The following is a 22201-nucleotide window of genomic DNA, read 5'->3' on the forward strand; positions in this document are numbered from 1 at the left end:
AACATCTGCCGAGGGGCAAATTATACGTGGTTGAGAACCACTGGTCTAGAGATATTTTCCCTTTCAGACCACGCGGTAAATATACTAAAGTAAAAGGAATCACAGCAGGGCACTAAAGGTTTTCACAGCCACTATTACATACGGTTTAGTACATGGATGTACATGCAAATGAATGTAGGCTGACGTGCTCATAGCAAAAGTATACTCACTGTGTACAAGAAAACAGAAATCTTTCCACATCAGCAGCAGAGTGAGTTTTGTAAAGCCTTCTGCATCATATTCCACGACACCTCTGGGTGATAAGAACACACACACAAAGAAGAAACCCTCATAAAAACAAGGCAGAAAAGAGATGTAAAGAATAGATTCCTAGAGTCACGGTGACTGAATCCAAGAGGCATTTAAGGTGAGTGTTACCACAGAAAGGACGTGTGATTTGGAATGGCAGCATCTACATTTATGTTACAGCTTTGCCACTTACTACCTATCACGACTCCAGGCAAATCACTTAACCTTTGGAGCCTCAATTTCCTCATCTGTAAGACAAATAGAACAATATTTTCGAGCTTCATTACAGGGTGGTGAAAAACAAGTAAGATAGACCATACAATGTTATGCAAATGCTGGTTATGAGTAAAAGGACAAATTAAGCAATCAGGTCAACAGGGACACTGCTGTCTGGATGGTGATTAAGACCCACTTTCACTTGGGCACTAAAAAGCAATGAGCAGTGACAACGTTACTAAGTCTGGGAGTTTATGTTAGTTTCTTCCAAAGTACTTGGAACCCTTTCCCTTGTGTCCCCTGTCCTCCCCACCGGGCTCAAGACAAAGTAGCCATGTTAGCTGGGTGGACACTGGTTCAGGTGGGAGATGCACAGGACGGGTGTCAAGGAGAACAGCCCCCAACTGCTAAGGGCCTGGCCAGAATCCTGATAGGCTAGCCTCCCCCGTTCCCCTCAAGAGCTGAGTGCTTGGGAGACGTGACCATAAGGTGACAATACTAACCACACAGAGGACAGGCATAATCTTCTCTGTCATCCACCAGTGGTGTGTGCTATCTCCCTGGCTGAGTCAGGCCAATCAGACTGTCGATACCAATGGCCTGCCAGTTTCAGTAGGAAGGGTGAACTCATCATAAGGGCAAAGGGAATTAGGACACTAAAGACTGAGTGATTTGCTCAAAGACTGTTGGCACATCATTCAGATGACTTAGGTCAATAATTTTAGTCACCGGTTTATATTTCTTTTCGTGAATTTATAATCAACTCAACATGTTAAACACCGCTATCTAAGCTTTTTAGATCCTGCATGCTGTACATAAAAACAAGCACAGAATCCTTTCCATTATGCATACAGTACAGTAATAGAATAGTATTTGCACAGGATTTAGTAGTTGTATACAACTACTACTATATTACTGTATTATATGCATAATAAAACATACACAAAATGTATATTAAAAAAGAGATTTTCAAAAAAGATGTAAATGCGAATTTTCCGATTTTTCTTGGGTGCGAATGGTTATGAGTGAGGTGGGGTGTGTGCCCCCTACTTGGGAGGTTACTGTGTTAGCTCCTTCATTTTTCATTCTATATTCTTAAGATAATTTCCTCAAAAATTAGAAGTCCAATGGTGCCATTTACTAACCACTGTTTGTATCATAAGAACTTTTTCAAAATGTTCATAAGTAAAGCTGAAAAAAAATCGTTGAGTATTAAAGGCTTATGTGAGAGACAGTCACACTGTTTAGATATTGACAGTTCTATTTTGGAGGCATAAAAAATTCCACTATGTATAATGAGAAAATTTCTTAAAATTGTTTTGAGGAGTCAGAAATTTTGCCCATAATTATGCTACAGTTTATAAAATTATATCCCTGGGAATGGCCAACCTTATTCTTTGTTTTGCCCGCTCCTGCCTAGTCCCAATTTTTTTGGTCCCAATTTCTTCACTTCCTTGTTTAAAATCTTAACTTTGTGTGACTATATATATCTTTCTATCTTTATAAACCTTCTCTGGAACAAGGTGGGCTATAAGCAGATCACTAACACCCTTAGTGCTCAGCCCCCCTGAATGGGTAGAGCGTTCCATCTTTTGAAGAAGACTGTGGGGAAAACACGGTCCCTCTACCCTTGAGCTAAGCCCTGGGCAGAAGCTCAACCAGGCCTCAGATGCCATTTAGGAAAACAGAGCTGCAGAACATCAGGCCACCGGCAACCTGAAGGAGGGGGCCAGCCACAGGGGCGGCAGCAGGAGGAGACGCACTCCCCAGACCCACGCCTGCTTTCCCCTCTCTGTGCCTTCTTCCAACCCCTAATCCCGAGTGTGAGTCGCCGCTTTTGCGTCTAACGCCGGCTTTCCTCCCTGAGAAAAGCCTGCCTGAGTCCCGAGAACCAGGGTTCCCGCCCTGGCCCTGTCTCTTCCGGGCAGGTCACAAGACTTCTCAAAGGTCCAGGGCTTTCTTCAGTCAAACGTGCCAATAATGCCCACGTGGCTCCCTCCCTCACAACTCCAGGGAGCAGCTGGAGGTGTGTGCTGTGCACACTGCAGAGAGCTCAAGAACAAGCAGGCCTCGCTGCCCTCGTTACTGCTGGGCTTGGGGTTAGTCGTGAGGCTGATCCAAATTCTGCTCCACAATCAATAACGCGATTCTGATATGTAGCAAAATCCTAAAAAATGTCTTCCTGGGAGCTTTAGCTTAAGCAACATACCAAAAAGAATCAAAGTGGCACTGAAAAGCTATTCCGTACAAGAGCAAGCTGCCATTTTCTCAATCAAGCTCTCGCGTTAGGGCCATCAGGACGGGAGGACATTGTTGGTACATGGTTTAAGCACAGAGGAACTTACGTGCCGAAGTGACTGAGGAAGGCAGCAATATACTCCCTTCTTTTGTGGTATCCTTGAATCACATACTGCACCTGAAACAGGAACCCAAAGCTGAGGAATAGGGAGTTTTCAAATGCTATTTTACAAAGCATTTCGAAGATTCAGGGAGTAGAAAGAATGGTTAAATGAACGTCCATATTCCTGCCACCTGTATTCAACAACTATGAGTATTTTGTCTGGTTGCTTCATCCAGCCATCTACCTCCCTAACAAGCTATCAGTCAATCTTGCTGAAACATTTCAAAGGAACTTAGAGACACCGTGGAAGTTTCTCCCTAGATACTTGGGCATGTACCTCCAAAAAATAAGATATTTTCCTACATAGCCACAATGTTATGATCGTACCCAACAAATTATCAGCCATTTTCTGACTTTATCTAGTGCCCCGGGCGTTTTCAAAATATCCCAATTGTCCCCAAAATGTTCTTTTAAAAGACAGGGCATACTCAAGGATCAGGCATTTAATCTAGAAAGTCTATTAATGTAGATTAATAGGACCGTGTGTGCATGTGTCCATGCCTGCATGCACATATATGATTCTGACTTTTCAAAGAGATTGGGCTAGTTGTCTTACAGAATGTTCTGCATTCTAGACTCTCTGATTGTTTCCTTACTCCCTGTATTTGTCCTCTACTCCCGGTATTTCCTATTAATTGGAAGTTAGACTAAAGGTGTGACTAGATTGGGGGTACCTGGGTGGCTCAGTTGGCTAAGCGTCCAACTCTTGATTTTGGCTCAGGTCATGATCTCAGGGTCATGAGATTGAGCCCCGTGTAGGGCTCTGCACTGACAGCATGAGGTCTGCTTGGGATTCTCTTGCTCCCTCTCTCTCTGCCCCTTCCCTAATCACGTGTGCCTGTGCATTCTCTCTCTCCCTCCCTCCCTCTCTCTCTCAAAATAAATAAACTTAAAAAATAATGTGTCTAGACTAGATTCAGGTTAAATATTTTTGGCAAAACAACTCCATAAGTGATGGTGGGCTTGATCACTGATTTAGATGACGACAGCAGGATGACAGCAGGACTAATCCATCGTAAACGGAGGTTCCCCCTTTGCTGCAGCCGGCAGTGACCCCTGGGTATGCTTCTCGAGGCATGAGAAGACCTAGTCCCCTCTCGATCTTTTACCTCACGGTTTCGATACCTGTTGGAGATTCTTGTCTGAATCAGATTTTTCATTAGGAGCCGAAAAGTGGTGATTTTTTAAAATTCTAACCCTCCTTGTGTACTTACCATCTGGAATTCTCTGTAAAGAAGAGTTTCCTCACATCTAATGGGGGCTATTTTATCCTGAATTACGACTCCTATTGAAAAGGCAGGATAATGCTTAATTCTTTCTTTTCAAATTCCTAGTATTCAGAAGAAGGAGTGTTACAATAGATTTTATTTTGCCTTTTCAGATTTCCTTATTATCACCAAATGACCGTTTTTATTTTTAAAAAAATTGTGAACTTATTAAGCTGGGCATCTGAAAGTTAGTCATTTACCCATCAGCTACTAACATAAAAATTCATTCCTTATAATGTCCTCACAGCGGCTCAAAGAAACGGGGCGGGGCGGGGGGAAGCGGCCCCCCAAATTGTTTTTATTGGCTATAGCCACAATGAGTTTCCATGGCTAACAAAAGCTCGAGATAAAGTGCTTGAAATAACCTTGACACAATTGGTAGTGATAGCCATTTTGTACCCTTTAAAAGTAAAACAATTCTATTTATATAATAGGGGTTTATGTCAATTTATAAAAACAGTGCTTACTTTGCAGGCTTAATGCAGGATCAGAAATGTTATTTTGGGAAAAGAAAAACAGATGATAAGTTTGCTTAAGTGGCTTTGTTTAAAAAGGGGATGAAAACAGTTCTGTGTACTTGATTTTAAAAACAGAAAACCATTTTAACAGAAACCCACAACAAAACTGGCTATAAAGATAGATTCCCATGTAATTATGGAAATTCATTTGAAGAGATTGTTTCTAAAAGCAGCCCATACTGTCCTCGTTTGTAGCAAGCATAAGAACATCAATTTTAAAAGACAAGTAAAATTAATGAAAGGGAACCAGATAAGAAAAACAAACCGATTCTTATATTTCTGGGAAAATGGTAATACAATTTTTTGGAGAAAAATGTATGACTAGAAATTAATCTCAATTGGAGAGCTTTAAAAAAAGGCTTTTCTTCTCAATTCTGGAAGACCAAATTTGCATGTTTCTCTAAAATACTGGGACACAGATTTGAAGGCAGTGTAAAGTCCCACAATGTAAATAAGAATTCTATCCTCCGATCAGTCCTCAAGGAGGGCAGTGGCTGGGGGAATTTGGTCCAATGAGAAGCGTCCACTTCACGAGAGTTAGATGCCCTGGAATCTGTGCCAAGCCCACGGACTGCAGAGTTGCCAGATTTTAGGTTCTCTGACATTTAAAAACTAATACTGAAGACTCTGAAATATTATTGTACTTTTAAAATATTTTCTATATAGAGATGAGCCATCTTTTGAAAGAAAGAGACAAACAAAAGATTTATTTTCCAAGCCAATGTGAACAAGTCAATAGGGGCACAGAAAACAGTACTTTGGAACTTAAGTGAACTGAGTCAGTCCATGTAGAAGAGAGTAAATCAGTATTGCTTGTGGATTAACACGTCCAGTATTTAGCTAAATACACTGGCTGGACATGAACGAGCATATTCTTATGCCTTTTTAAAAGTATCTAACAATAGCCATTAACGTAAACTCAGCTACTTGACAGTGTAATGGCTCATAAATGCAGCTCAGGGAAAGCTTTCGATAATCTGATGTGCTGGGTTATCGGACCGGCTGACCTGGAGATCTCGCCCTGAGGAGCGGGGCTCTGGCAAACTGCTCCTGGACAGGACACGGACAACCAGGAACTCACTACTAAAAAGTGAGGTACAGAAAAACAGAAAGAGCTGAAGGCAGCTCTAGTGAATTACCTTGATGCTAGCCAGTGGCAACCCGCCCCCCCCCCCCCAAAGCCATGCATGCATGCATCAGATAACTGGGAAATGGAGGAGTTCAAAGGTGAACGATCTAGCAAAAACTCAGGACACAAAGGAAATTTCAGAAGAAGGAGACAGAAGTTTAAAAGATGAAGATAAGGCTGGAGCAGGAGGTCAGAATCCTTCGAAAAGGAAGGAGGGCGAAGAACTAAGGAGAGAAACGGATGAGCTGTAATTCACAGTAAGAAAGGCCGACGTCAGGTGGAGACTGACTCTAAGATGGGGTGAAGAAGCTGGCGCCTGCACACAAGGCCGTGTAGGTGCCACGCTGGAGAGAGGAGCCTTACAAGGGGCGAGGGGAGGGTCAGGAGACTTGCTTTTACCTTGTTGGTGAGCAGGTGGCATACTTGAGGCACATAATCAATGAGACATCCTCCTCCTGGGAAAGCTGGGATATGAAGAGCTGAGGAGCCTCCAAGCGCACTGAAAGGACAAGAGGACAAGGGACACTTGTCTTAGGGCTCTGACAAGGTAGAAGTGGTACCCTCACAGACTTGGCTTCTCTTACCAAGGTCTGCCCACGAACCGCTTGGAATGATGACAACGGGAATACGGGCTTCACTTTATGATTAGATTTATTTTAATCCACTTTGTTAATTCAGCGTGTTCATGTTACCGATGAATAACAACGAATGATTCTGTCACACAAGAGTACAAATTAGCACATTCTGATTGGCAGGGGTAAATGTCTTACCAATAGTAATGGGTTGGACCTAGTATGGAAACACATTTTTTTCATCCCCTTCGTTACATGCCAGGCAAAGAGAAGTCAGAAGTCATTCCTTAAACCCCTGAATTGAACTGAACTGACTTGCTGCAGCGCTCCCAACAGTGTACCAGAGGGACCAGTTTTGCCCTCACCAGCTTGGGGGCCCTGGGAAGCCTCCTTGGGCTTTAGCGTCCTCATGTTTAGTGTGAGGCAGGTGGCCTAGGACAGGGGCTGCAGACTCCAGGGTCTACCCGGCCCAGGTAGGTGATGGAAACGAGCACAGAGAACTGGAGTTTCTGCCCAGTGGAAAGGGCCCTCCACCTCTTCTCTTCAGCTGATCTCTGCCATGTGGGAACACAGGCTCGGTCTTATAGGAGCTCAATTTTTCACGTGAAGCCAGAAATCCAGAATATTTAACGTCTCAAGTTTTAAACAGTGGCAACTAATTAAACACCTTCTGGGAACACCATGCCGCCCGGTCCTGTGTCTCTGGACCAATATGGGTGGGAAGTCTGTAACTAGTCCAAGTCAACACTGACATCCAATCCATCTAAACAAGAAGGTACAGTCAAAAATCACCAAACCAAGCACTACGACACAACACCGATCCAGAAATAGTTTCCAGGTCCTGAGCAGTATACAGTTCGTACCTCATTCTTTTAAACTGTTTTTATTTTTTTTTTAATGTTTATTTATTTTTGAGAGAGAGAGAGAGAGAGAAACAGAGCGCGAGTGGGGCAGGGGCAGAGAGAGAGAGATACACACAGAATCCAAGGCAGGCTCCAGGTTCTGAGCTGTGAGTGCAGAGCCCGATGCGGGGATCGAACTCACGAACTGAGATCATGACCTGAGTTGAAATTGGACACTTAACCGACTGAGCCACCCAAGCAGGCGCCTCTCGTAATCATCCAATCTTGATTTTATTTTCTTTCCTCTCTCAGTTTCCTTTGGTCCTAATTTGTTTTTCTTATTTGAATTTTAGCTTAATGTGTAGGTTTTCTGCTGTAAGCCCCTTGAACCATCTCTGTAATATGATGGGGTGTAAAAAGACCCCTAAGATCTGTTAATGCTGTGATAATTCATTAACCAAGTCCCCACAGTTACAAGGCAGTGAACGGAAGCAAAGTGCTTCACAATAACAGTCTAGAAAATCATTCCTAAATAGTTTAGAGCAGAAAGACTTAGCCGAGGGTTTGCGATACAGAGAACAACACATAGAACTACTGAAAGGGTTCCAGACCCAGCCTGTCTCCCTATTGACTACAGATTTCTGAAATTAATTTTTCTGGTAGGAATGAATATTTTGTTTATTTATTTATGGAAGGAAAACGTCCCAACACACAAATAAAACCCCAGGTGATATGAGGAAGTCAACATCGGGTGGAAATATTTGCTGTTGACTTTTTTCTATTCAGATGATACCTAAAAAGCACAACAACTCTGACAACTGAGAAAATTATGAGACAGCATTTGACTAAGTATGACATTAATGAATCATCTACAGCCTGCAACTGCACAGAATCAGCAAGAACATCATTTCCGTTTGCTACTCTCAGAGCAGACACTGGCTTAGGTTTACTCTAAACTCTGAAGAAGGCTAGGAAAATTCCTATGACTTCTTGTGAACTGGAAGAAGGCTTTTTGTCCCCTCTTTTGTATGCAAATGTACACAGAGGGCACACTTCAAACCGGAAGGTTCTACTGGTTCCATTAGGATGGAAACTGATCCAGAAGAAAATTCTGTAGCACGAGTAACAAATCCAATATTTATATCCCGTAGTTACTGGGGGAAATATCTGTGTAACACAGAAAATACCAAGATCCAGCTTCTCATTGCTTAGGGGAACAATCTTTGGCATGATAAAATTCCAAAAAATAATTTGGACAGTTTCCTGGAATTGATTATAGTGGGCTTTGACCTGTATAAAATATTACAGGATAAGTTCTTAATCATTCATTAAATTGAATACAAAAAATGAAAATAGTCTGTGGGTAATCCTCTAAACTTGAGACTCTCTCTGCTTCTGAAATACAGCCATTAAACCAAAATTACCTGTGATGATGGAAAGAAGCAGAGGTGTGGAGAAATCCAAAGGCCGTCTGCTTGGCCGCCAGGCCCGTCTCTCTCCACTCTGCTTCTGTGATCGTCGGAAACTAACACTTGTTGCTAGGTGCTTTCTCATGATCGAACTTAATCCTCCCCACAATTCAATGAGGTGACAATTATCAGTGTAATTTTACAGGTGAAGAAACTGAGGCTCAGAGAGCAGAAGAAATTTCCTTGGGTTCATTCACACAGCCAGAAAATGATAAAGTCAAGATCTGAGCTCAGGCCTGCCTACTGCCAGAGTCCAGGCTGTTACTGCTGAATTCCATGCCTCCCTGAGAGCAGGGGGCTTTTACTCTTGAAAGGGCTGCAGGGACGGGAAGAAACAGTGGGTCTGGCTACCAGTGAGTGGGACCAGGATTCCAGGGATGCTGTAGGGCTTCCAGAAGCACTCCGACTACCCCTGAAGCAGGCACTGTGTTGTACAGCCCACCATCTCTCCTGACGTTCCTCCACACAGCAGCTGAGCAAGCATTCCTGTCGATTTTGTTCGTACTTCAGTCTCTCCCACCCCAACCACCAAACAACCAGATTCACTGGATCTCAGATGCGAGGAGCCAACCTCTCTGCCATGTCTCACTGTGGGTGACCGAGTTGGCTGCACAGAGTGAGCCTCAGTGGGTGAAGTGCTTCCGATACTACGAAGGATTGCTTTAAGTGAGAGTTTATTTTTTAAAATGGCACTTACTGCACCCTTTCTTTAACTCGGGAGTTCCTTAGCTTGTGAGCGTACTGAACCTGACTTCCAGCGTCACACACTGATAAGTGCTGCTGATTCATGTATAAATATCCGCCTCGTGGGTAAATATTTAACAGGTTTGCTATAGCCTGAATGCTGCCCTGATCATGCTCAATAAACAAAGTCAAGTGCCATGAAATAAAAAAGCTATTATGTTTTTAAAAGGTGCAAGATGGAGGTAAGGCCTTGTGATCTCTAATTATTTAATATTCATGAATCAAAAACTACTGGGTTGAGCACGTACAACAGAAGGGTCAGCCTGTGCAGATTCCAGGGCTCACGGAGCTCTTCCCAGGAATGCAGGTCTGGCTGGAGAAGGCAGGGCTGGACCGGTTGGCTTAGCGGCGGGAAGGGGCTGAGGACAGGGTGAGAAGGGGGTGGAGGGGACCACTGCTGTTGATTCTTCTGATCTTCAGATCGGTGAGGTGAGGAAGCAGGGTACAAAGTGATGGAAAATCAACTACTGGGGGGGCATCTCAGGTTGAAATTAGGAGGAGAAAGAGGTGAAGGGGCTGTTCTGATGAGAAAATACCATCTATCTCTTTATTGACTGAAATGCGCCATGAAATTAGCTGGTAATTCTTAGAACTGAAACTGAATCTGTGGATACAAATTAGGACAAGACCAGAGTCTGAGAAATCTGTCCAACAATGGAGTTGAACAGACCAAAAGGTAGCCAGAAAAGCATTTCCAGGTCCGTCTCACTGGATGTAAAAGTCAAATACAAGAACTGTCTGTGTTAAATGTATTGATACAATGGTTTTCCATGCAAATACAGCCAAGAGAGCCCTTTGCGAACCTGGCTCTGTCTGCAAATACTCAGAGCACTTCTAATACTGAAGACTTGACTTGGCTACAGTGCAACAACACAAAGGAAATACTTTTGAGCATTCTGACATGGAAAAATGCAGGGAGTCAGCCTGTCTGAAGGCCTGACTTGGGACAATGGGGTTTGATTTTAACCCATTATGGAACAGTAACTCTTCCTCTCCAGGTGGCGTTTTACCTTACTGGCCCGAGCAAAGCATGACTTGGCACTGGAGAAAGCAAGAAGGGCCAGTGGTTTTCAATTATAATTCTTGCTTCTGCCAAGTTTATTCTGCTTGGCTCTACTCAATGCTCCCATCAGTGCAGTGGGGTAACACTCCTCCCAAAAAGACCCATCTCTCTCAAGGGAGAAATAACAATCACAATCACGTTAATATTAAAATAGCACCAAGCACTCCAAGAGAGACTTCATTCTAAACCGCCTCCTCTTGGAGCATGCTGTGGTCAAGGGTTATGTCAAGGCCCTTCAGAGACACTTGGCTCAGCGTTATCATCCAGCTTTTGCCTTTGGATGGGATTCCAAGGGAGAGGACATTGCCTCCTCCACAATATGATTCTGGGGAGTGTTGGAGGGTCAAGCACTGACATGGGGAACTTCCAGGATGTCAGACGGACACAAGCTGCCACTAAGCCCCAAGGCTCAGAGATATCCTAAGGAAAGGTGAGCCTTCAATTCAATTCAACAAACACTAACTGTATGCCTAACTGTGTTTAAGGACTTTAGTTTCCCATTCTGGATATGTGATTAGGGCACCACTGCTAATTCCCTTCACGGTAGAGGGATGCCAGGGAACCTCAAGAATCTGGAGCACTCTATAATGCCAGAGTATGTTTCCTGGTGGCCCGCCAGGAGGGCCATTACAGCAAAACAGAAGTCACTGGTATTTATTGAGTATCCACTTTTGCCAGGCACCCTACCAGGCACTTCACTATCTCTAAACCTCATAACAACCCAGCCAAGTGGACCTAATGAGTCCAATTTACAGAAGGGGAAACCAAGGGTCTTAGGGTCTAAGTATCTTTCCAAGGTTACCCAGGCGAGCGAGTTGCAGAGTCTTCTGGGTTCCAAAGTCTACGTCCTTTTTCATCAGAAATTCTTTCATAGAAAGAGGTGTGAGAAATTTGAAACTCTCACCCCCCTATGTCCTGAAACAGCGGTGTAAGTGGCTGAAATTATCCTCAAAAAAGCTTGTATCCATGAAACTCATCACTGTGCCGTCTCACTTGTTCTTAAGATATCATATGTCACAACAAGTTAACTTGCAGGATAGAGAAAAACAGTCACGTATAGCTTCTGAAAACCCACAAGCACACAAATAGTACATTAAGGAGAGACCCTGGTTTATTTGTTTGTTTGTTGTTCCCAACGGGATTTTCTTTTTTCCTAGCAAAGCATTTTCTAGTGCTATTGTTAGTTCTTGTCTCATTTCATAGATTCAACTCTGAGCCGTCTCAAGAATCTCTGGATACCTCAGTTAAACAAAATCAGGGTATAATTCAAAAAAAAAAAATCTCAGCAAGTATAACAGGAGAAAACAAAGAGATCACAGAGACAAGTTTACAAGTAGAAGAAAACATGGGGGGTCAAACTGGATGAGGGGTTCACTGAGCACCGATGGAGGGCTGGCCACACTACATTTGTGACTAACCCAATGTTTCTATTCAGCATAAATCAGGTCTTTATTAGAGTACTGTATTCCATTTCTTGTTTCCCATTTTTGGAGGGACATACGAAAATGGAAATGTTCTGAGACAATGACAAATATGACTGAATACTTAGAAAATGTCCCTCTGGAGGAAAAGTCTAAAAAGAAGCTGAAATTGTTAACTAAAATTATTTAGAAGGTTACGGAATTATTAACTAGAGTAACTTAAGAATGTGAAGACATACTATATGGACAATTTGAATCAGTGGTTCCTTGCTTGGGCACCGTATACACGAAGAGTTTAAAATATGACGGATTTCGTTGGTACAGTGAGTGAATTTTCCACAGGACGAAGAGGGAATAATAGGTCCATCTGAGAAGCGGTAGGTGTCAGGCACTATACTCAGTGCCCTCCTATATGACATCAACTCTGCTTCACACCAAGCTGCGCCAGAAGCGTTATCCCATTTTACAGACGGGAAGGCCGGAGCTCAGAGAAGTTCCGGAACCTCTCCAAGGTCACATATATAGTAAATGGCAGAGTCAACTAAATCCAGGCGTCTCTGACCTAAATCTACTCCACCCTCAGGTTATCACTTCTGTGATTTCTGAATCCCTATCTGCAGACCGGATATCGGTTCCACGTGTATCAGCTTTATCGGGCTCCTTCTGGCTTGGGTGGTTCAGGCAGATGCCTGGGTTGACTGAGCCACTGAGGCTGCTTCCAGGAACATTTATTCAACTGCTTTAGGTACCTGAAGAAGCAATTAAGGCCTTTCTCATTGTAGGCAAGCGAACCCCAGGAAACCCAGAAGCACTCTGAGGTCCGGAGGACACGATGGACAGTTTCAGCAGATAGGAGGTGGCATGCAAGCCAAGAGACTTCACGCTTACAGAAATACAAAAGATGGAATATGGTGATTGCAGACAGAACATGTCTCACGACATGAAAGCTAACCAAGTTTTTGTTCAGAAATGTGTTTTTTAAGTTTGTTAACATCTTTAAAAAAGCCTTCAAGCGACGGTAATCTTAACAGCTGTCCACCATCAGGATTCTGTTAGCATGGGGAAAAGCATTTAAAGTAAATCCCCCAAAACAACAACGGACTCGGCAGATGTTGTATTAAGATTTGGTCTGAACTACTTACAGTGATGCCTGGCCACACGAGACATGAACAGACCGGGCAAAAGAAAAGCTTTCTCCCTCTTGCCTTTTGATCCCTCGCCGCGTATCTGCAGTTGACTCCACCACAACTTCTTTAAGAAATGGAACTGTTTTCAAAGACCAGTCATCAGGAATGTGTAAAGTGACTATGAGTTTGTTATAAATTTACAACCCTGAGGTTCCAATGAATGGCTTTACCGCTCTGCTATTACACAGGCAGAGGTTCCTCTTCCTATGGCGTACTTTTATAACATATTTACTGCGAAAAGTTCAATACCTACATGTATCACATCGTGACACTGTATGCTTTGAATATCTTACAATTTTGTCAAGTATACATCAATAAAGCTAGTAAAACATCAGCGCACACCACAGTTACCCTCGACGAAACCCACAAGCATTTTTACAACTCCCTCATGGCACGCTGGTTTTAATGATGGTCAATGGCAGACACAGAGAACGAGGGGGGAACAATGCCTCTGCCTGGCCAGGGCACAGAAGGGTATCCACCTGATTCCTGTTTACTGTTAGTCACTAAAGGCTCAGGCACATAAACAGCATTAGGCAACTTCATGTGCACATTACTGGTCTCTGTGCTCAAAGAGCTAATCTGTAGAAGCTGCAGCTGGGCTTGCCCACACAAAATCAAGCAGAGATACCAGAAGATGAGATTAGCCAGGGTGCCAGAACATAACACTTTACAATTTGTTTCCAAAGTGCTCTTTTTTTTTTTTTTACAACAGCCTTACAAAGTAGGTAGCAAGTGTTGTTATACCCATTATAGAGATAAGAAGACTACGACTTGAGATGGGGGACTTGCCCAAGGTCTTAAAGCTGGAAACCGTGAAAATGGGATCGCGATCTTTTCTCTGCACTAGTAGTTGTCATGATTGTGTGAGAATAATCTGGGGAGCCTGTTAAAAACTCAGATACCCAGGCATCACCCCAGAGAAGCTGATTTATTAGGTTCAGCAGGTCTGAGATGGGACCTTGGAATCTGCATTTTAAGATTCTCTAACGGATGTAGGTGCAGGCGGTCCTCACACCACTGCTCTGTACATGATGCTGAGGATGCACAACTGGGACTGAGAATGTGGAAGGTGCAGGAAAAGCAAACTTGCACCCCATCCCTGGTACATTAGGTCACTGACAATTTGAAAGGCACTGCGGACAAGAAGGTGAAGAAAACCTAGACGTGCTCTCAAGGACTTTAAGGCTTAGCATGGAAGTAGAATATGTTTCTGGAAACAACTAGAAAAGGGTGATTAGCACTGAGTTTACACATGGACAAAAGGCAGTGTAGTTACCTGCAGGTAACCAGAAGGCAAGGCAGAGGAGCAGTGAAATCAGGACTGGGCCGGAAGTAAGGACAGAGATTCTACTTTACAAGAAGGCAAGGCACAAGATCAAAGGCCAGGGACTGTGCAGACAGCAGACCGTGGGGCCTGGACCACAGCGAACAGCTTCTGCCCCTATGAGAAAAGCATATTTCATACTTCAGCTACTGCTGAAAGGGCATCTGTCTGGAGGAGGTAAGAAGAGACAAGAGTAGATCCTGGTGCATGCCAGTGGTGACCTGGGCAGGAAAGAAAATTAGAGGTTAGAAAAGAAGTTCTGTTTAGTCACAGAGTGAGAGATGTCCTGGAGATAAGGAAACGTCTGAGGTTGGATAATGAACCTCATTGCTTAACGTAACTTTTACACTGACAACTTCCAAATTTATACTCTAGCCCAGACCTTTCCTCAACTAGGGACTCAGCCGACCGCTTACTCCATGCCTCTGCCTGGATGTCTCAAGGGCACTTCCAACTCAACCCGCACAAGCAAACCCTGCCTTCAAACCTCCTGCTCCTGCCCTCAGCCCTTTGCAGCCAATGGCAGCTCCAGCCTACTGGCTCCCCAGTCATCCTTGACTCTTCTCCCTCACATTCCACATTCAGTCAGCCTTGTCCAATCTCCCGTACCTTCTCATCTGGATTCCTGCCCCCATGGGTAAGCCGGGGCTGCTCCTACCTCAGTGTTTCTGCCTCGGACACGTGGCCAGTCCTTCTGGTCTTTTCTCTGCCTGGAACACTCTTCCCTGCCGTCTGTAGGGCCTGCTTCCTCACCCGCTTCAGGTCTTACTCAGATATCACCTTCTTAGTAAGGCTTCTTGAACAACCTATTTAAAACAAGCCACCTCCATCCAGCCTGGGTATCTCCTCGTCTTTGTTTTACCTGCTCTATGGCCTATATGTCCATAAAACGTTCTACATACTGTATCTGTTTACCGTCTCCCCCCACCACCCTTCACTAGAATGGGGACTTCTGTCTGTTTTGGTCTGTTTTGGTCCCTGCTGTTACACCAGAAACAAAGAATAGTGCCAAGTTCCTAGTAGGCACTCAATAAATATCTGTGGTATTAAAGTCAAATGAATGTAGGGAAAGATACAGGAGTCAAATTTCCAAAATGGACATTAAAAGTCAGTAAAACGTATACATATTTTCTGAAATAGTCATTATGAAAAGGAAGGTTTCAAGGGTCCGGGACAGGGGTCGTCAAACTTGGTCAGTAAAGGGCCAGGCAGTAAATGGTGTCGGCTCTGTGTCCATAACATCTCTGTTGCAACTACTCAACTCCGACGCCACGGCATGAAAGCAGCCGTTGACAATTTGTAAACGAATGACGCAGCTGTGCTCCAACGAAATTATTCAGAGCCACTGAAATGTGGATTTCATACCATTTTTACAAAGTACAAAATATTATTCTTTAAGTGCTTCTCTAGCCATTTTAGAAATGTAAACCATCTTTCTTAGCTCACGAGCCGGACAAAGTAGGCTGTAGTTTGCGGACTCTTGATCTAGGATCCTAGGTCATTTGACAGTTCTAGGGGTGCTGAGAAGAAGTATATCTATCCAAGAAGAAATAGAGCCAAAGAGACCTGGATCAGGTTAGCAAAATTGAAAAGAAGCCCCTTTGGTCAAACCTCTTACAAACCATATTCGACCAGCAGGGAAACCACAAGCATTGGTCTTTCTCAGGCGAGGGTGAGGTGGACGTTAAGCAGCAACTCGTGCGCTGTGGGAGTTTCATAATGACACTGGATTGGAACACTGTGCAAGAGAGCTATTTATATGATCTCAAATGAAGCTTGAGGCATATTCTGGTGCTTTCTACGTCTATGCTAGGTGAAAAAGCTGCCTACAAAAGCCTTCCTCCCACCCAAAATACTAGCTGTTAGTTGGTGACTGATCCTCAGAAATATTAAGATGAATCATATATGCTCTTTTCACAGCGCAAAAAGAGATAATTTTAAAACTCAGAAAATGTCACTTTGGGTAGTCACAAACCGTACAATTAGAAAAGCTGCCCAGCCTGAAAATTGTAAATAAATAAAATCCTGTTCTTGCATGGAAACATTTTCCTCATTTAGATTCCAATGCTTGTCTTAGGACTTGCCTCCAAGGTTGGCTGGTGTTAAAACGTGTTCAGTCCCATAATCTGATGATGGAAGGCAGCCTTTGTTCTCCACCCCTCTTCCCTGGGGCCCTCCCCGGCTAACGCTGCTGCCCTTGGTAACCCCCGGCACTCAGCTCGGACTTGTGCCGTTCTTCTCACCTACAGGCAGCTTGTGGCCTCCCTGTCTCCTGCTCTGGGTTGGCCTGAGAGGTGCCAGCTGACAGCGGGCTCAGTCTGGACCCAAGCACAGGCAGGGCAAGGAATCCCACGTTTCTTTCTTCTTCCTGCTTGGAGAAACAGGTATTTCTGTCTTTGATCCCTAAGCTCTGCTTTCTTTCTCTTGTTACTAAACAGCTCACTCCCTATCTCCTCCTGGCCCCTCCCTTGCCCTTTTCTGCAACATCATCACTTTTACACACTGCACCGTTTGGCACACGAGAAGGAGGGACCACATCAAATAAAGGAATGCAACCGCAAAAGCTGCCTGGAGAGGGAAGGCCTCGGATTTTTTTTTTTTTTTTTTTTTTTTTTTTTTGTCAATTTACCGTTTTTGGACTTGTTCTCCCATAATCAAATCCTCCCTATCGTGTTAACAATGTGGTAGTGTGTCAATACATTGGAATTTTGCTTCCATCAGCAACCCAGAGCTTAATAGGAAAATGAAGCAATGAAATGCTGGTCTTACTGCTAACCTTAGGCCTGGCCTGTACTCAGGATGGGGATGTTGGCTTCTTGACGGTATGCGGGCCAAACCTTCAACGCTTTGTGAGAGCTCAGGGTTGTCGGCAGAGGCCTAAGCCAGCGTCTTGGGCATTGTATGGGCATGCTTCTGCCATCACAAGAGGGACACCCACTCCGAGTACACTGACTGAAGCATGAAACACCCCCAATTTTTGTAAGCCAGACAAAGTTTAGACGGAATTCACCTGCAGGGATTTAAAAGGCATTTGGCGGGGGCAGGGAGAGGCAGGAGAATAGTCTGGGTAGATGAAATGGACCTACAATTTTGGAATAAAAAGTAACAAAATAGTCAATCTCAATAAATAAATGACCTGTTGAGCTGAGTGGCAGCAACTCCTGGGTCTGGCTCTGGGACACGCTCATGACCAGAGTTATCACAAACGGGATTGTGTAAAGTTCAAGTGTTGTTTTGTACTTGTTTTAAATTAAAAACACATGTGGGGTGCCTGGGTGGCTCAGTCGGTTAAGCATCTGACTGGGGCTCAGGTCATGAGCTCACGGTTCATGAGTTCAAGCCCCATGTTGGGCTCTGTGCTGACAGCTTGGAGCCTGGAGCCTGTTTCGGATTCTGTGTCTCCCTGGCTTTCTGCCCCTCCCCCGCTCTCACGCTGTCTCTGTCTCGAAAATAAATAAACATTAAAAATAAATCAATTAAGTAATTAAAAACACGTGTCCAACACATAAACTATTTACGGATAACAATGAGATGCCACAATTCCAAAACTTTTGCGAGTCACTATTTCATTCCCTCAGGATATATGTGTTATAGTTAATGTTTAACAACAGCCGGTGAATAATATTCACCATAAATGAAAACACCAGTTAGAGGCTGAATACTTTTGATGTAGTGATTTTATCTTTCGTGACTAACTTGGTAAACTAAATTGTCCATAACATTCAGGTAAGTAAGTATTTCAGTTGTTATTTTGGTTTGGTTCACATGGAAAAGGCACATGCCATTTTGGTTAATGTTGGAAATTAGCTTATTCCTTTTTTTTTTTTTAAGTTTATTTATTTACTTTGAGCGGGGAGGGGCAGAGAGAGAGGGAGACAGAGAATCCCAAGCAGAGATCCCACGGGACTTGATCCCACGACCCTGAGATCATGACCTGTGCCCACAACAAGAGTCAGATGCTTAAACAGCTGAGCCACCCAGACACCCCAAGAAATCAGCTTATTCTTGAACACCCTCTACAGCATATATAAACAGTAGACAGACAAGCCAGTAGGCAGTGATTCTCCACCTTCATCCGCCCCAGCACACACACATACTGTGGTGTCCCTCTAGCGATTCTCTTGGGGAGAAGGGAAGGTGGAGAAGAAAAAAATATCTCTTCTCTCATCCCCATTCTAGGGTAGAATCTAGAATCTAGAATCTCCGGGTGAAGAAATGTGTGATTTGAATAAAACAAAACAAAACACCTTGCAGCTGCTTCTGATACGCACTAACAGCACAGATTTTCCAACTGCCCCAACCCAACATGAGAATCACTGTACTGAACACACAGAAGGAGAAGTCTTCTATCCTTAGGAGTGGAAGATCTTCTCAGCTTGCGGGCAAAATCACATTGGTCTTCCAATGTTGGCAGCGTCCAGCCCAGCCCCGGCTCCACCTTTACGAGCCAAATCACCCACGTCATTCCGGACGTCCACCGATTTTCTCGCCGCCTTTCTAGCTCCTCCTCCCCACCGCAATGCCACGGCTGCCCGCCGTGACCGAGAGTATGATAAAATCAAGGCAGTGGATGCAGGGGGCGGGAACCGCAGGCCACTGCTTGCTGAGAAGCACGCCCTCTACTCCGCTGCCACGGCAGAGATGCCTGGCCCCGCTGCCAGCTACTGCCCCAGGAAATGCCCACAGGTGTGCGCACAGGATGTCACCAGCGCACCAAAGCAGGACACAGACACCCGATGGGAGTACTGCCCCCCTCCCCAGAACCCTCCATCCTCCCCGCCCCCAGGTCGGCATGCTCCGGAAGTCACCTGGGAAGCAGAGGGAGCCATTTTCTGGAGCACACTGGGGACAGGGAGGACGGAAAAGATGACGGAGGAGGGAATCTGCAGACATGAGGGTTGAGCAGGCTATGTGCACCATCGGAATTCTAACAGAAAAAACACGCATTCAGTAGATGCTCATCATGTAAAAAGCATTTTATCTTACTAAATTGTTTACGTACTAATGGAGAAAGTGGGAGTTCAGTTCTGTTAATACCCATCTGGCAGAACCGGGAGCCTGTTTCTGAGTATCACAATTTACTCACCTGTGTCTTTCACTTAAAAAAAAAATATATATATATATATATATATATATATATATATATCCATTGGTTTAAGCACTATTTTTATCAAATTCTCTAAAATAGATTATTCAAAACAGCCATGCCAGTCAACAAGGGCCTGCACACTCCTGGGCCAAGATTGTGGGGGCAGGACTGAGGAGAAGCAGCAGGGGGCCCAGGAGGCACGCAGGGGCCCAGGCAGCTCTGGGAAGTCTGGGCTTGTGGGGTGCTTGCTTACCCCACAAGGCAGGTGCGTTTGCTTTCTTCAACCCCGTGGCACAGACACAACACAAGGAGAAAGGTTTAGTCAGGCAGGGAATGGGTTCTGGTAAATGCAGACAAGGAGAACGCCAACTTAATTGGCCAAATATAATTGAGTTTGGCCTAATAATTTGTTTATTGAAACTTTCGTGACTGCTGCAGAATTATGATTTTCTTCTGCTTTCAAAACTGAAACATTATTAAAAGAGCAATATTAATAGCAGACAGGGGAATGCAAACACAACTTACTTAAAAAGTTGGGTGGCTGAACCACAGCCACCGAGTCCTGACTCTGTAGCACAATTGCATCACTGGCATCGACGGACCCGAAGCAATTTCATCCAGACTCACATGGAAGAAGAACATGCTGACCAGACCTCTTGGTGTAAGGAGGCAGGTGCAGACACTCTTAACTCTCAGGAGTCCTGGTACTTTCCCCAGCTAATAATCCCACAGATGTCTGTGGACATTTGCAGTCTTTGAGGAGAAAGGCAGGGAGGGGTCCACAACTTCCAGGACGTCTGGCAAACCCTGAGCATCGAAGTCTGCAGGGCTCAGCAGTCCACCCCTGCCACTCGGCCACTCAGAGGAAAGGCCCCAGGCTCACATCAGTGTCCCTCTCTCTCAATCAGACCAAGAAGGTTTCTCAGTATGAGCTGTGGCAAATGGAGGACAACTCACTTCCGTGCGTGCTTCCTCATTTCGCTAGGAATGAACAGGGGCTCAGGGTCACTTCAGAGCAGGAGGAGCCCTGAAGCTCACTCACATCACCTCCTCAAACTCGAGCTGCAGCCATGCTCATCACCTGAGCAGCAAACGTTCTAACTGTCCTCCAGACTCAACACATGACTTGGGCATATTCGGAGACAGGAGCCTCCTTAGAAGGGTGAGGACTGAGCCAGTGCTCAGAGAGAATGTACGGCTTGTTCACACAGGTAGAACCAAATCACAAACGTAAACAGGTTTCAAAGGGAAACATATGCCGACCGAGGAGCTGAATACATTGGAGAGAACCTTCCAGTGGAGTACAACGTACCCACTGGGAAGAATGACAGTGACCTATAGGTCATGGTTTAGAAAAATGACCATGATATATTGTTAAAAGAAAAAGCAAGTTGCCGAATGGTATGTAATAGATGACACCATTTTTACGTCTAAATTAAAACAGCAACAACAAAACCCCAAGCTGAGCTAATAGGGACAACAGTTTGAAAACACTACATCTACATATCGTGCATTTCCTAGTAAGTCATATTTCCCCTCTCCCTTTTCATCGAGGTGAAAGCTTGAGGCTCACTGTCCCGAGGAAGAGGGTGGTCCCACATAGGTCAGCGTTGGCCCCAGCATGGGGAAGAAGAAGGGTGGACACATCACTGGGGAGCACATCCCCCAGACAGGAACGGAAAGACACAGAGGCAGAAAGGGGACAGAGTCAGAGAGAACAGGGGCTTCCGGAGCATCTCAGAGGCCTTCTTTGGGCCTCAGAGGGGACAGAGAGCAATAGAGCGAGAACACAAACCAGTGGTGGTGGAGAGACAGAAATTCTAGATTAACGGAGGGAAATCCAACCGACAGGGGTTTTTAATTCCGCTGCCCACTTGGGAATGAGGAGATCATGATGTCAAGTAACTTCCAGGGTAAGGGGGGGAGCTATTGTAGGACAAAATGAAGACATTTTACCTTGTATACTTTGTTCTTTGGTGGTACTGGAATTGGTATTGGTGGCTATAACTGGCACATACTACCTCGGTAGTAGGGAGAAAAAGAAAGAAAGACAGAGAAGCCAAGGTATAAAAATAAGTGAATGCAAAGCATAGAAGGTGTTGAACTTGGTAAGCAAAGGCGTAATGGGAAGGGCAATGGCCAACCAAATGGATGAAGTACCTGAGAGGTGTGCAGGGTATTTACATAGTTTAGTTCCAGGGTTGGGACCCTAAAATCCCAAGGGCTTTGGGGTTCTACATTATTGATCTACATTCTACTACTGTCAGAAGATCAGTAACGACAGGTACCACATACTGAGCACTTTCCATGCGCCAGGCATTGTACTGAAAGCTTTCATTCATTAGCTTTCTTTACTCCTTATAAGAGACCTATGAGGTTGACATGTTCTACAGATACACAGTAAGGCGTGGCAGGTTGGGTAACTGACTCCGTTAACTCATCCAGTAAATGAAAGACACTGGGTTGAATCGAGCCATTCAATTCCTGAAGCCATGTATTTCACCATTGCTCGAAACCCTGCCTCGCACCACAGACCATCTGGCTGTGGGGGCTCTAGTGATCACTTAGCTTTCTTGGTATTGTCTTCTTATATGCACAGTGAGGATGGGGCCAACCACTCTCAAATCCCCTTTGGTTCTCTCGTTATCCCCTGGTCTAGTGCAGTGA

At 44.5% G+C, this 22201-nt stretch overlaps 1 protein-coding gene across 2 annotated transcripts in view; it reads right to left on the reverse strand.

Annotated features, from left to right (window-relative positions):
* Positions 1-22201, reverse strand: part of BABAM2 (BRISC and BRCA1 A complex member 2) — a 397923-nt gene that overhangs the window by 82155 nt on the left and 293567 nt on the right. For both annotated transcript variants that reach the window (XM_030311393.2, XM_030311392.1), the window contains exons 8-10: positions 6220-6319; positions 2850-2920; positions 210-292 (exon numbers count right to left, since the gene is read on the reverse strand). In XM_030311393.2, the coding sequence (XP_030167253.1) occupies positions 210-292; positions 2850-2920; positions 6220-6319 (254 nt within the window). The remainder of the gene's footprint in view (positions 1-209; positions 293-2849; positions 2921-6219; positions 6320-22201) is intronic.

The sequence above is a fragment of the Lynx canadensis genome, chromosome A3 (assembly GCF_007474595.2).
Source record: "Lynx canadensis isolate LIC74 chromosome A3, mLynCan4.pri.v2, whole genome shotgun sequence".
NCBI classification, from domain to species: domain Eukaryota; kingdom Metazoa; phylum Chordata; class Mammalia; order Carnivora; family Felidae; genus Lynx; species Lynx canadensis.